Genomic DNA, 15,017 nt, shown 5'->3' on the forward strand with positions numbered 1-15,017 from the left:
CTGTCTTCATCCGGTTCTGCTTTATCCAGATCAGGCCCCCCAAGGCTTTTCTTGACTCATGTCCTTTCTTGACTCATGTCCTTTCTTGACTCGTGTGCCACCTGCCGCAGTTGGACGGGGTATCTGGACAATACGTACAACTGGACAAGCTCCTACTCATACAAAGACATACACACATGAACTTCATGCGGGAAACCAAAGAACAAACGACTTGAACGACTGGCAACTAAAGCTTGCATCGTATGATTATGGTAGGCCATGACATGCCATCTTTTCGACCATACCACGTATAGTCCAGCTATTACGGTCCCCTAGCTATCTACATCGTCCTAAACGTATATGAACAAATATCTATCAGTCGCCCAAGAAATGTCTTTCTTTCTACTCTGATCACCATTGCGCCGTAAATTTCCCAATCACAAGATAAGAACATTTCGCGACTTGTAAATCCGTAAATGCGAGTAATCGAAATCTTCGTCTTTTACCTCTCCAGACGCTCTTGATTTCCAGCATCCCTCTAGTAAATCGAGTAGACCACTGAGGCTAACCGAGTTTCTCAGCTGGCAGGAAAGCAGCTGGCGGAAGAAGTCGTGCCGCTCCTCCTCGACGACGCACCCCACGACGAACAGCGGCCAGGCTAGTAACTCGAGCAGCCTGGGGTCGTCTTTTATGTCGGTCAGGGCGTCGAGAGCGCGCCCGGCTTTCTGTTTAACCTCTGGTAGTCGCGGATGTGCACCCGACACAATGACTTCTAGAAGAACAGACACAGCGCAGGCAAAGGTATGGTTAACAACGCATATATCGTATTGGCTCTGTGCACCAGACTGAAGGGGCCTGTCTTTGTCCTGCTGTCGCTGCTGCTCAAAGTCTTCTTTACTTTTTCCCAAGAGTATCATGTTACTGGCCATCTTCTTCTCAAGATCTACCTGGATCGTGTTTGCTTTGGAAGTCAACTCCCACAAGCTGAGCAGGCCTGCGGCCCTTGTTTTCTTCTTCCAGTCTCGCAGTAAGTAAACATCGAGAAGCACCTCGAAGATCCAGTTGCTGCAGCCGCAAACGGTTTCGAGCGAGAATTGCTGGCGAGTGGATGTGAACCATTGCTTGTAGTTGTGGGAAAGTCCTGGAGCACTATCTTGGTTGATTGCCGACAAAATGTCGATGCGTATTATTGAACTTATGAAAAAATCTCTTGACAACTCCTCGGGGGATCTGGGAGACTCCGGGTTTGTGTTGTTCCGTGTCTGGGCGATCCAAGGGGCGATCAGCGATGTGCCTGTTCTCAGGTGAGAAGTCCAGTCGACTTTGCCGCTGTGGAGAAGCTGTCGGAAAAGTGCGTCAGTTACTCGTGATATAATGGTGGGAAAGCTCTTGAGTGACCTACGCTAGAGGATATGAGTAAAACCGTGCAAGCCAGCATCGATACGTCATCGGCAGCTTTGGGCGTTCGCAGATTGCGATGGAACTCTTCCGTTGCTACATTGTATCTTCCATCGTGGTCTTCGTACCGTGGTTTTGAGCGAGGCTCTTCTATCCCTCTTTTATGGCTCCTGTGCGAGCTACTCAATGCGAGAGATGCTAGATACAAGGGTCGTGACTTGGACATGAGCCATAGGAAGTACCCTTGGCTAAAACCGCTCTGAGGTGTCGAACAGAATGGGAATTGCCAATTGAAGATCTTTTCTATACAATAAGCTAGTAACATCGCGTCCTCCATGTCGGCGATGGGAAGCGTGAATGTAGAAGTCCCGTGCGATGGGTGAGCTGTGCTGATTTGACTCTCGGGCGGCGATAGGTAGGCGCCGCAAATGTCATCTGCAACGCTCATCCCAGCCGTACCTTGTGTCATATGTAGGTTGGCCGTCAGGATGGACTCGAGTTCCGGTATGTCAAAGTGCTGCTCAGAAAGAAAATCCATGTCCTCGAGACTTGTCTGGAAATCGTGGTTCCCCGAGGGAGCAAGAGTAACAGGATATCCAGATAAAAACGTCATATCATCGAAAATTCTTTGGGATTCCGAATCATCCGATGAAGTAAGAGCTTCTGCGATCATTGTACTTTGATCATCTTCTTGAAGAGCATCCGCAAGCCGACCGCTTGCAAAGTCGTCCTGGGACGTGTCACCAAAGGTCTGTGTAGGAGAGCTGGACTCATGGTCCATGAGTATGCCGCTTGAAGCATCGGGGGCGTTGATTCGGATGTTCGAACGTTCCGTGTGGGAATTTGGGGGCTGTTTAGCTACCCAATCGTTTTGAGCTCGCATCTGTTTGTGCCGTCGGTTCTTGGTCAGCTGTGCCAGCTTCTCCTTCATCTTCGCAGCTTGTGCCTTTTGTCGGGCACCACGGTCCATCCAGGCCGGCCTTGTACCAAACCCGTGGCAATCAAGTCCCAAACACATGCATTCCGTACATATAGGTCGCCTTTCGTCACACTTCTTCTTCCGGAGCCTGCAAGACCAGCACCCATCTTGGCTGCGAGTCTCAGTCGCCATTGGATCTTTACTGTTGATAGCGGTCAGGAAGAAGAGTCAAAATGGTCGTCAACAGTGACAGTTCGTCTTTCGTATGGCTTTCGGGTTCCGGGTAGTATACCTTAACGTTCAGTTCATGCCAACATCAAGAGAGCTGTACGTGGTAGGCTAGTATCACCCTCAGCCCACCCGTAGCATACACCAATCGGGCATTATGTTCACAGCTTACTTTATCATAGTGGCAATCGGGTATTACTTTCGTCGCTTACTTTATCACAGCGGCATAGAAGGATGGCAGCCTCCATGTAGCTCTATGTAGTGAGCTTCCTCATACAAGGGATATTGTCGGAAGGAGTGATACCTACTGTACTTATCGATACTATATCTGGCAAACGGCTCGGAGGAGAGTTGCCAAGAACGAGATGAGGGTAGGGTTAGATCTGCTAAACCATAGGCAGCGAGAATGTACCTAATATGAACTTGTCTCACTTAGTGAAATTCACGGCCCGCCTCCCCCCACTGTCATCGAACAAGCTCACTCCACTCTATTCCTTTTACAGAGATAATGCAGTGAGATTTTAGCATCGTCTACTAGTAACTCACTTTTACCCGCTCTTACTATGACGCCACCCCGCACTTCCCTTATTCGTGCGTTTCTCTTATTCCACAATATTGTGCAATGCACGCTCGTCCGCGAAGGATTGCCAAGATAAGACCCACTCCCGCAAAGAAAAAGATAAGGGTCTAGCGTACCACAATGGGCCCTTGGCCACTAGACCGTTTCGACATGGACGTGCATGATTACAAAGAAGTTGCAAATACCTGTTTCACGAGTATCCCAGAGGCTCCCAACAAACCCCACATCATAGGCATACCGATTTGCCTCGTCACGTTGAATGGCAGAACCCACGGTGCTGCACCTGCGACGATGCGACGCGACGGCCACATGTACCAGGGAGAAGTCAGAGACATCCAGAATACCACCCAGCTGAACCCTAAAACCTTCTCCCAGTTAGCAGTTTTTCTTTCCTTGTCCGAGATGCTGGCGTGAATTTCGTTATAAAAGGCCTGGACTCCATCCTCGAGCATTATGCCTAGAGCGAAGGATGAGAAGTAAGGGATGGAGCCAGACTCCACTGCCGATAGACCCATAATGTTGGCCGAAACAGCATGCAGGATGCCTGATAAAAGGAAGACGAGGAAGTTGTTGGTATAGCGCTCCAAGAGGGAGGGAACCGGCAGTTTCAGGATTCGACGGGTGAGAAGGTATGTGTTGGAGGTAAAAGGCCAGCGCAGTATTTGATGCCAGAACTTGCTACAACGGACAAGGGGTTAGTCTCTTTGTGACCGGGGCCATACTTAGGCGTGCTCTTGTGGACTCACCCCCAGAAATTACGCAGCGTGTAGGCCTCCCACATGCTCCCAAACAGCGGCCGCCAACTCCGGGGACTGGCCAGACCTGATCCAACAAATAGAATAGATAGGGCGCGCCAAGTCGAGTCGAGAAGCAGGCGGCTGACCACAAACCAGGAAACAAATGGAGTGAACGCCCTGACGAACCATTGCTCCCCTGTCAAATTCCAATACTCATACTCTATCCCGGGGCGGTAGAATTTGTCCGTATTCTCGCGTGGCTCGCGCATGGTGACCTCAAGCATGACATCGAGGAACAGGTACTGCCAGGCCAAGATGGACCCCTGGCGGATCAGGAACCGTGTACGGCTGCCGCCGCCGTGGCCGAGCGAGGAGGGATGTTGTGGGGTATTCTTGGTCTCCCATGCCGTCTCCACGCCCCGCAGACTAATGACCAGGCGGGCTCCGTGCACCAGCTTGCGCACGAAGGGGGTTGTATCCGACGAAGGATCGGGCGTTGTCCCCGCTTTGCCGCTGTGGCGTTGGATGTCGCTCCAGGTAATGCCGCCGTCCTGAAGGATGAGAAGCAGGTTAGTACAGTGCGCGACCACGAGGATCCCTTCGCACGCCACGAAACTGTTGTGGAAGATGCTATTGGAGAGGCTCGGCGCCAGCTGGAAAATTAGATAAGCAGAGAAGCCGATGAACACCAGTCCAAAGTATCGCAACCACGAGTATTTGGGTGTCGCGACAACCAAACCAGCAGGAATCAGTATTTGTACCGCGAACAGGAGAGCGGCGTTGCCGAATGCCTGAATGGAGCTGCGAGATAATGCCATGTTGTCTATAAGGGGTATAGTCGGTGCTGATGGAACTCTAGGCATCGGAGAGTCAACTCTGGGCATCGAGGATTTATGAAGTAATTGTCCTACAACCTCAGTGGCCTTGAAGCCAAGATAATTTTCAATTTCAAGTCGGTTCGCCCTTCCTTCATTGTTGCTTGCTCACCAATCAAATGATAGAGTATCTGTCGCACAAAGTATGATGTGATAGCTATGATGGGGTAACTATGATGGGGTAGTCACAATGTGATAGCTATGATGTTATGTGGTGTGATAGCCAAGTTGCGATGGCTATGATTTATAGAATCAAATGTTGTCCTGACCGTTCATGTTGATGGAATAGTGAAACTCACCACGACACTTCTTCTTGCCCCTTGATTTACCGCTTTAAAGACCCCCTAAGTCTAAATCATGCCATCGTGGGCTATCACAGGCGCCTCCCGTGGCATCGGGGTACGTTTCATCGATTTCAGCATACCATGGAAGCCAATTGCTAATAAGTTATCTTTTCCAGCTGGAATATGTCAGACAGCTAGTGCGTAGTCCATTCTCCCTTTCTTTTTCCCACTGCTTCTCGAGGGTAACCTCCGACTGACACTGTTATGCTATATCAGTCTGCAGATGTGGGCAACCAAGTTTTCGCCCTCATCCGTAGCCAGCCAAGCGAGGACCTCAGTAAACTGGATTCCGAGAGAAAAAATCTTCATGTAATCAAGGCCGACGTCACTGATACTCAAAGTCTCTCTGAGGCGGCTACCAAGGTGGGAAAGTTGACTGAAAACAAACTAGACGTGTTCATCAGCAACGCATGCCACACTGGACTTGACTTGAGGTTTTACCCAACCTCAGCATTGTGAGGGCCATCCTGCTCGGGGAAAAGCTGAGATATTGTATGACTGACCAGCATGTGATGTGTAGCCTTGGAAAAGAGAAGGAGCTCAAGAATGAGATTGATGCCCCTGTGCGTCTCCTTTTCGCTCTACGATGCCCGCCACGCCCACCCTTCTTCTTCTTTTTGTCTTTCTTCTCAAAGTGATATATGTGACTGCACTAACATGGGTAGTAGATGAGCGTCAACCTTATTGGGGCTATAAACTCCATCAATCGTTTCCTTCCTCTGATTCGCAACGGCGAACTGAAGAAGATCATCTACATCACCTCCCCGACAGGCGACGCTGAATTCACTCGTAAGTGTGGCGTCACCGTCACCATCGGATACACCGCTACGAAGGCTGCCATGAACCTTGTCATGTCAAAGTACGCTGCCGAGCTCAAGGGAGAAGGTATCAAAACTCTGGCCCTTAGCCCGGGATGGGTCGATACAGATGGAAGTAAGTAGCTTCCTGCATACTTGATTTTTGATGGTTTTTTCGAGGCTAACCACGGACTATATGGGATGTGTAGCTCGGGATATGGCCCCGACGCCAGAGGTCTTAGAAATGGCGCTGCAAATGTTTCAGAAGGTCAATCCGGATCTCACCAGGTTGCTGTCTCCGGAGGAATCAGTGAGAATGCAGCTTGACGTGATCAATAACCTGACGGAAGAGCAAAGTGGTCTAGCATTATCTCATCATGGGAACCACAATTGGATGTGAAGCGAAGGTGTGATTCTAGTACAAGCATGTACATACATCTGAAACAATCCTTTAACGCCTCTAAACCTGAGTCTTGACATCTTCCCATCAGTCTTGGATTCTCCCAGCTATGATCCTGCTCCCTGAAAATTGCACTGCATCCTTACCATAGATTGGAAACCATCACGCCAGTTCAGACTTTAGAGTCTCAGGCGTAAGACTTCTCATTAGTTTGCTGTAACATTGGCTGCACCGACGTCGCCTTTTCCAACTCAATCTTGGACCAACAGGTGATACTTGCCAGCGAAGCTGCGGGCCCGAGAAGTACTGTTTTCATGATTATGACTGCCCAGGTCGTGACCAGAGGGACCTCGGTAGCAGATATTCGCCGCAGCTCCCATGTCGTGTACATAGACCACGCCGTGGTAAGAGTAGTCAAAGATGCAAGCGCTCTTGCAAGTGGTGACGAGAGCAGGCTGACAATACCTTCGTTGAAGAGAGCAGCACTGTGGCTCCAAACCAGGGCGACATACACCGCGGTGGAAACGACAGTAATGGCGGTAAAGAACCGCCGCTGATAGGGAACGTCGACGCTGGTAAAGACAACTTCCACGCCTTGCGGGACGGCTTTTATTGCCCCGAAAAATTTGCTGCTCACATATACCAAAACTGGGAAGGCGTATTGGGTGGCGGGCCACCAGTCGAGCAAGCTCTTGTGGGTGCTTCCCAGAGCGGTGAGAATACTTGGGATACCGTACACCATTGCCAGGCATGGCAGTAGAGCCATTGCTGCCCCAAGATCTGTCATGAACTGTGGAGTATAGTAGTGTACGGCATGTTGGCTTGATATTATGTGGAAGCAAAAATAGACGGGCAAAGTCTTCTCCCACCCCCAGTAGTTGGAGGCAAGAATCCATGGAAGAGAGCTAGAGTGAAGGTCAGCAAGCGACAAAAGCAAAACAGGTGGAATGCCAAGTACGTACCTGCTCATCGGTGACACTAGCAACGACGCCTTGTAAGACTCGACAGCCCAAAGCCCACTAATTGATAATGCCATCATACAAATGTACAGCTGGAATGCATGAGAGAATGCAAGAAGGTCGCTGCTAGGAGCTGGGAGGAATCTGTGAGCCGACAATGGAAGGCACGCAGCGAGTATCAAGAAGCCTATCCACGAGATTGTCGCCAAGGGAGACCGTGGATTTGGCTTCACCTGCATATCTGGTGAAAATGGGCACATTCCTGCCTTCGGTGGCGGCAGATGCTCCATGCAGCGAGCTGGCGTGAAAGAGACAGCCAACTGAGGTAAAAAGGCGACCACAAATGGAAGTCGAGGGATGACGTGCAGGGCCATGAATTTCATGACTGGGTTGTCGAATGACTCCATCCGCTGCACCAGATTGGCATCCTCTCGCAGCGCTGTCGTCCTCACAAACCTCTCCTTCTGGAACTCGGTCAATGCTTGGTTGACACGGAGTGGATCGTGTAGAGCGTCATTTGCTCGGAGTTTCCATAGCATGTCCGCCACCATAGCGCTCTCCTCTATGGCCGAGTTGGCTCCTTGACCAGCTACGGGGTGCAGCTTCCGGAAGGCATCGCCAACGAGGAGAATGTTCTTGTAGAAGCACTTTTCCAGAACGAACTCCTGCAATGGGATAATGGTAGAATAGGTGGATTTCTTGTGCAGCCCTCCCAGAGTCAGGCCGTGCCCTATGTTATCGTCTGCGTACTTGTCTAGCAGAGCCTGCTTCGTGTCAGAGGATAGCTTGGGCACGATGCCTTTGATTGGCTCCTCGTTCTTGACACATAGCCACCAGTAGAACTCTCCAGAGCGTTCCATGCCCTCTGAGAAGAAGTAGGACCGTAGATGATTGTACGCTCGCGCATTTCCGCCTCGGGGCAGCCCTGGATCATGAGAAATGCCAATCACAGCCGTATATAGGGATACGATGCCTAAGTAACGTGGTTAGAACATTTCCAAGACCAATATGACAAGTTTCAGTCTGCGTACCCATCTTGTCCTGTTTGGGGATATAGCCAGGCTTCTCCGCATCAGCATGCCGCCAAAGCTCGCTCCTTACGCCACTCCTAACACCGTCTGCACCAATGACTAGATCTGCGGTGAATATTGAGCCATCTTTGGTTTCTACTCGTGCTCTTTCTCCAGACTGGCCGGGAGTTATCCGAGTGACCTCTTTCTGTAGGTGAATGCTGGACTTTTGCTTAATCTTGTCGAACAGAATGCGGAGACAGTCGTGCCGCGACAGGAAGTGGATTTTGTAGCCAAAGCTATAGGTGGTAGCAAAAGAAGATTAGCAGATTGCTTCTAGCGTCATAGTAGAGACATAGAGAACGGGCAATTGGTACATACAGCTTCTCCAGCCACTCCCCCATGTGCGGATTGAAGATGACAGTTTTCCCCTTTGGAGAAAGCGCAACGCCAGAATTCACAGGAGATGCATACTCGCAAATAGAGTCCCAAACACCTATTTGGTCTAGTATGCGCGCTCCGTTGGGAGTTATACCCACTCCTGCTCCCAGTTTGGGTGCAACATTAGGATGCTTTTCAAGCAATTCGTATTCAAATCCATACAACTCAAGCATTATTGCTAGAGTCAGCCCTGCCACCCCTCCACCCACGATTAGCACCTTGAAAGGATGCGCCATTTTTTTTGCGGTTTGTACCTATGCTGCGTAGTAATTAAAATTCAAAATCTTGATTAAGCAATGTTGATTCTTAGCATGTTCAATATTTTGGGAATCTAATAAAGACGTTCGTGTGGTAAGCATATTCAGGCAAGGTGCGTGCAGCACCGTCTAGAGCCACAGGCATTTCGTGACGGATTGCCTAAATTCAATGTCGCAGACCACCTCGCTCACCCCATCCACCTTCAATCAGGAGAATTTACGCAATCTACAGTTGAGATGTAACCTATGCAATGAAGCTGTTTTGCAAAAATGTTTATCTGTGTAGTTCTCTCTTCCCTTCTATTCATCTGAAAGGTGATATCAGTATCAACATATATATGACGAGGGAAAAAATTGGTCAATTCCAGAAAGGAAAGCATTGAAAGAGGTAAGTTTATCCTCAGTCAAGGCGAGCTCTTTTAGAATTACTATAGGTTCTCTATATGCTCAGAGGTTACGCGCCAAAAGTTCAAGATCATATTAGATATATTCTGTACTTTTACGTTGAACAATGGTGTTGTTATTGTAGTCGTCCACCAAAGCGGTTAGCTCTCCGACCTACGCGTCGCTCTCAGTATGCTTTGCATTCATTTCGCACCCCATACAATTATTGAGTTCGGGGTGATTCCTTAACACAGACCAGTCTGTGAAGACTTTATAGGTCTTCCACAGTGCTTGAAATAATACCAAATTTGCAATCAAAACTGAAAATATGAGGCTCCCAGTGCTTTTGAGTCGAGGGACCTGACAAAGATATGTGGTGGATAGCACAGAAGGCGTAATTCTCAGGTCCCACTGCGAAGCGCTCGCGGATGTATAGGGTTCCTCGGCCACATCCCTGGGCATTCTCTCATAACTTGGATCCAAGTATAAATTGGAAAAGTCGGTGAGATTTGCGGTAAATTACTGAGGTAAGTCGCCGTTTTCAAGGACATTAAGCGTTATCTGGCCCAGGTCGGCCATAATGGTGGTGTAGAATGATTTTGCAAGCATTTCAGCATAATACCAGATCTGACGAAACTCCTTGTATCGGTACTTAGCTTCTCGGTCGCACTTCCAGGTGTTTGCGAATCTGGTTGCACCACGGTCAGGGAAGAAAAAACAAGCGGGCTTGAACTCCATCCAACTGTCGGATTTGAACTGCTCTGCATCTGAAATTTGTGGAATAGTCAAGAAGAACACTTGACCTTCATTCATATAATATTCTTCCGTCGATCCCATTGTCAAATTCACGGGCATGTAAGCGGCTTGTCTCATTTCGTACATGGTTTGTGCAAAGTACCAAGATATCAAGGACTTTCCCCACCACAAACTCGCCGTCTGGTTTCTATCCATACTCAATGGGAAGGATTGTTTCTCTTGTCTCGGACTGTAATTGGCGACCAAGCCTATTTTTTTCCTACCCGTTTCGATATCGACTACGCAAGAAAGGAAGGCATCTAATGAACTTCTTTCTCCAAAGTCATCATCCCTTTCGTCTTCAAATCTGATGCAGATTTGTTGAAACTCGCACTCTGTAAGTGGGTTATTGAGATGCGCGATGTCGGCTAAGTAAGTCGTCCACTCTTCGGTGCCGTGATTATCTATGCTGTAAAGTTGATAAGGGAACGCGGTATTATTCGTATAGTAATATTCGTATACGGGCAACCTTTGTGGTTCACATGTCGGGCGAATCTTTGAAGTTTTGAAAGATGGCCAGTTGTGAAAATAAGTCGTATTTGTGATTGTTGCATTGGGTTCCGATGTCGTAACAGTAACGGTATCGTAGCCAGAGGTAGCAAGATTCAGAAACGAAAACAAAACCGAAGCCAATATCCCTCCAACGATAGCAACAGGAGTAAACCATAGAAATGGATAGGGTTTAGTCAGGGTGTAAGAGAAGACTGACTGGTGAGGTGGCAAGGTAGGCATTGCTGCAAAAAAGCAGACTTTGGCTCTTGCCTAAAATCTGGCACATGACGGATTAGTTATCTTCAAAGTGTTTCGAAGACATTTCTTGACTCTCAGCATTATCTTGAATTACTTTTAGCCCCAAGCCAATTAGATCATCACATTGGGGCGCATGCATCGGTTGCCAAGGATTGCATTCTTATCGAGTAGCGTACCCTCTACATGACAAGGGACATACTTGGACTACTCTTATATTGCGCCAGCGCCATTCTGAGACCCTGGTGACTAACAATAAGCTATGCGTCTTCAACATTGAATTATCAGTTTTGCTTGCGACTCAATCCGTTGTGAAGGAAAATCTAAGATTTTTTATCTTACATTTAATAGATCATTCAAGCAGAATAGTGATAATACGATATCCTCTTGAATCGAGAACGTTCAGAGATCGTAGCTGCCAAGAGCATCGAGAACACTGTCTCCCTGTTAGCACCATGTTCATGCAAGGCTGAGATTGTAGCCGATGCAAGCTTTCATGGGGGCTAAAAGCCGCCATAACTCTTCAACATCGAACCATTGCTTAAAGTGGCGACTCAGCCTAATTTAGCTGGAATTATTGCCTCGAGTAGCCTCCCACTGAGCGCTTGTTCCATGGCTGTAACATGTTATAGAGAACTTATTGACGAATGTAAGACCTTGATGTTGCTCCCTTAGTGTTGGTATTAGAGTACAGCTGCTCCCGCAATACCTCAATCTTATCAGGCTTTTCGCTATCACACCTTAGTTCCCCACAGCCTCCTCCCTAGACATCACCAATAGACATCCGGAGTTCCAAGCACCACGACGTTAATCCCCTCCATTAACAATAAAATACACCACCTCCTACCTCCACCACCTCCCTACGTGCCAATCCTCTAGATTACTTGATCTCTAGAATCCCTCCAGCGACTGGTAGATCACTGGCAACCCCTCAGCCATGGCATGGGCCGGCGACAGCATAGCCCGCGGTGGAATCACGCAAGTCCTCCTGTCATGGATAGTTCCGAGCAGTACACGGTCGTATGAGAGAACCTGTTTGTATAGGGTGATTGTGTGACGGTTGAGGGGGTGGAATGGCGATAGGCTAGCGACGAGGAGGGGAGGAACGATGAGGGGGATCATTGTTAGCATGAAGGGGAGGGGAAGGTTGGGAAGAGAAAGGGTATGTAGAATTGGGTGTTATTGCAAGTGAGAAATTTGTACCGTGATTCATGAGCGAGTAATTCAGTGCAAATCAAGCGTCTGATTGTTGTGTATATACCAAGTGTGCTGCTATCATCTCATGAAAGTTCATGTACAAAACAGGTTAGCCTAGGCCGTATACTTGACCGTAAAGCTACTCGTCTCAACCGTATCCCAATCCTCGTCATTATCCTCATTACCAAAAATATGCAGCGCCGCAACTTTCATGCGGTACGTTCCCTCATCCAATACCCTTCCATCAGCCATCAACCCGTTGAAGTACGCACGCACCTCACTCCTCGGGATGTACGTTAGCGGGAATCCCGCCAAAGGTCCGAGTGTCTTGTTGCCCTGCAGCACATCTACACGTAGCAAAGGCGAGCCCACCGAAGGAAACATGTACACATTGGGCTGGTTGTAGTTGTCACCTCGGTCGGTCCAAGGCGGATTCTGGGGATCGGGGCGGGGGATGGTGTAAGAGGCGTTTGCAGGTGCCTCTGAGTATCCTTGTGCAAGGTAAGCAGTTCCGGACGGGAAAACGGTAGCCTTGCGCATGCTGCCTACGACGCCGAGGTACGGGAGGTGAAGTTGCTTGCCGACGGCGATGAAGCCGCTGTAGACAGGTAGCAAAGTCGCATTGACACCTCCAGGCGACGTGATGTCGACGGTCACTTTGGCGGATTGACCGGCGGGGACGGTGATGCGGTCGGATGAGAAGGATACGGTGGCCCATGCGTTTACAATGGAGTTAGAAATCAAGCCTGGACGGAAAAAGAAACCTGTTGGATCCATTGTGTTTATCGTGACAGCTTTACGATGGCTCAACTCCAGCACCTCGTCGGTGGTGCCGGTGTTGATGACGCTGAAGCTGTGAGTGCCGACGAAGTGCTCCGTATCGTTGAGCGCTATGCTGTCAATGTCGATCTCGAGGGTAGTGCGTGCAGCATTCCAGGCTTGTACAAGTCCGGCGCCTTGTTGTGGGACAGGAGCAAGGATGTCGGGGTGGACAGTCTTGTCGTAGTACCAGGCAAGTGGCTTTGAGGTGTGCATCAGGAGTCTGCGAAGGCGCTTCGGTTCCAGCTTACCGTATACCTCTCCAAGCAGTGCGTAGACGCCTGCGACCAGAGGAGTTGACATGCTGGTACCAGTCATGACCCGGTAACTACCTAAAGCCGTCGGATATGTACTCAGAATATTCTCTCCGGGCGCTACAACCTCTGGATCCATGCTGAGTTCCCAAGTCGGGCCCCAACTGGTTAGAGTATCTGCAACGTAGCCACCACCCTCGTTATTTTCAAGCTCCTCGAGATGCGTTTGGGACCCGTTGGAGGGGATAGTCACGGAGACGGTAGCACCTTGTGAAAGCAGGGAAAGCCAATCCTCGGCAGCATACGGGGCGACCCTGATGACGCCTTGAATGCCATCAGTGTACAAATATGGCTCGTCGCGCATCGTCAGGTTGGTGCGCTCATAGTACGCCATGAAGCGCCCGCCCTTTGCAGCGATGTTGGCACCTTGGTCTTGCGGGTAACATTGCGTTGCGCGCGGATCCTTGAATTCCAGGAGGACGATGCGTTGGCTCAGATCTGGTGTATCATCGGGCAGCGGCTTGCAGGCGTCGTCGGCATTGGCAGCAGACCAAAGCGGGAGTGTCGCGCCGGTTGCGAATTCTGGCACACCCCTCAAGAATCCAAACTCATGCGTACTGTTGCCGGTAGCATTGGCGCCCGTCTTGTAAGAACCTCGCTCGAGAAACGTGGGGAATTTGGTGTTGGATGCCGCTCCTGTGCCTGTGACGCTGAATCCCGTTGCTGGCGTGGAGCCGTAAAATATACCCTGCCCACCATCGTTGCCTGCAGAAACGACAACAGGAATGCCAGAATCAACAATGCGGGAAACGATGACGGCACGCACATCCTGTCCCCAGCCTGAGGCATCACCGTTGGAGTACGAGATGATGTTGGCTCCATCTTCCACGGCACGAGCGAATGCGAGGACCTCAATCTCGTCTATCGATGCAGCTGAACAGCCCCACATTCTGTATGCTCCCAGCCTCACTCCAGGAGCAGAGCCGGTAAAGCCGTATTCGTTTCCTTTGAGCTGAGCGGCGATAGTGCCGGCAACGTGCGTTCCATGTCCGACGCAGTTGTCCATGGGATCGTCGTCTGGCTTTGGTTGATTTGTGCCAGGGATGTAGTCGTCGCCCGTAAAATCGTACCCAACTTCGACCAGACAGCCTTTTCCGAAACAGCCGCCCAGGGCGGGATGGGTGTAGTCGACGCCGCTGTCAACGATTGCGATGAGGAAGCCTTTGCCCGTCACGCCCTCTGCGTGTAGCTTGTCAACCTGGGTCATGACATGGGGGGAGAAAGTATCTTCCTGCGACTCCACCTGCCGCTTGACGCGTTGTGGCTGAGCAGGTACTGCGACACTCTTTTCGGGCGCATGGTTCGTGATGCGAATTGGCCATATGTTCTCTACTTGTGGCAGTGCTTTCATCTGATGCATCAAGTCCCCGCCATTGGAATTTGAGCCGGGGCTCGAGGCCAAGTTCTTGAGCTGGAATGAGACGCCGTTGAAGTATCGGAAGCGGAGGTCCTTGCGAGGCTCGACTTCTACCCCGACTGCCGCAAGCGAGGCATAGAAGCTCTCCGGTGTCTCGCTGTCATTTGCAAACTCAACGATGTAGGAACCGGGCAAAATGCCGTTGGCTGAGGACGTGTCGTTTGCCGCTCGTTGCACAATCGCATTGGAAGGGAGGCGGGCATGAACCGATGTTGAGATGGCGACTGGCGCACCCAGCACAAGGGCCGCAATGGCACAATGCAACTTACCCATCTCTGAGGACGTGGATGAGGCTCAAGGTATGCCCGGATGCATCTTGTATTTGTACATACAAACACCAAGCCCGTAGCGGGGACATGGCTGCCGGACAAGCGGTATAGATGCGACGAGAATCATGCTTCATTTCGTATAACTAGGGGC

At 50.0% G+C, this 15,017-nt stretch overlaps 6 protein-coding genes across 6 annotated transcripts; 1 reads left to right on the forward strand and 5 right to left on the reverse strand.

The window, feature by feature from the left end:
* Positions 1 to 416: 416 nt before the first annotated feature.
* On the reverse strand, positions 417 to 2,347 carry COCMIDRAFT_1410 (uncharacterized protein; the record flags this gene model as incomplete). Its single annotated transcript, XM_007685412.1, has 2 exons — positions 417 to 1,319; positions 1,382 to 2,347. The coding sequence occupies 2 exons, from the start codon at positions 2,345 to 2,347 to the stop codon at positions 417 to 419; spliced, it is 1,869 nt and encodes a 622-aa protein (XP_007683602.1).
* A 921-nt stretch (positions 2,348 to 3,268) lies between these two features.
* On the reverse strand, positions 3,269 to 4,659 carry COCMIDRAFT_32796 (uncharacterized protein; the record flags this gene model as incomplete). The annotated part of the gene is made up of 2 exons (XM_007685450.1): positions 3,269 to 3,782; positions 3,851 to 4,659. The coding sequence occupies 2 exons, from the start codon at positions 4,657 to 4,659 to the stop codon at positions 3,269 to 3,271; spliced, it is 1,323 nt and encodes a 440-aa protein (XP_007683640.1).
* Positions 4,660 to 5,073: 414 nt separating this feature from the next.
* On the forward strand, positions 5,074 to 6,257 carry COCMIDRAFT_83482 (uncharacterized protein; the record flags this gene model as incomplete). Its single annotated transcript, XM_007685472.1, has 6 exons — positions 5,074 to 5,115; positions 5,177 to 5,197; positions 5,277 to 5,515; positions 5,581 to 5,623; positions 5,729 to 5,993; positions 6,067 to 6,257. The coding sequence occupies 6 exons, from the start codon at positions 5,074 to 5,076 to the stop codon at positions 6,255 to 6,257; spliced, it is 801 nt and encodes a 266-aa protein (XP_007683662.1).
* A 187-nt stretch (positions 6,258 to 6,444) lies between these two features.
* Positions 6,445 to 8,903, reverse strand: COCMIDRAFT_32798 (uncharacterized protein; the record flags this gene model as incomplete). The annotated part of the gene is made up of 4 exons (XM_007685451.1): positions 6,445 to 7,162; positions 7,220 to 8,189; positions 8,248 to 8,525; positions 8,608 to 8,903. The coding sequence occupies 4 exons, from the start codon at positions 8,901 to 8,903 to the stop codon at positions 6,445 to 6,447; spliced, it is 2,262 nt and encodes a 753-aa protein (XP_007683641.1).
* Positions 8,904 to 9,827: 924 nt separating this feature from the next.
* COCMIDRAFT_22560 (uncharacterized protein) lies at positions 9,828 to 10,835 on the reverse strand (the record flags this gene model as incomplete). The annotated part of the gene is made up of 1 exon (XM_007685437.1): positions 9,828 to 10,835. The coding sequence occupies one exon, from the start codon at positions 10,833 to 10,835 to the stop codon at positions 9,828 to 9,830; it is 1,008 nt and encodes a 335-aa protein (XP_007683627.1).
* Positions 10,836 to 12,161: 1,326 nt separating this feature from the next.
* Positions 12,162 to 14,870, reverse strand: COCMIDRAFT_83569 (uncharacterized protein; the record flags this gene model as incomplete). The annotated part of the gene is made up of 1 exon (XM_007685473.1): positions 12,162 to 14,870. The coding sequence occupies one exon, from the start codon at positions 14,868 to 14,870 to the stop codon at positions 12,162 to 12,164; it is 2,709 nt and encodes a 902-aa protein (XP_007683663.1).
* Positions 14,871 to 15,017: the final 147 nt, after the last annotated feature.

This window comes from Bipolaris oryzae (assembly GCF_000523455.1).
Source record: "Bipolaris oryzae ATCC 44560 unplaced genomic scaffold scaffold_10, whole genome shotgun sequence".
NCBI classification, from domain to species: domain Eukaryota; kingdom Fungi; phylum Ascomycota; class Dothideomycetes; order Pleosporales; family Pleosporaceae; genus Bipolaris; species Bipolaris oryzae.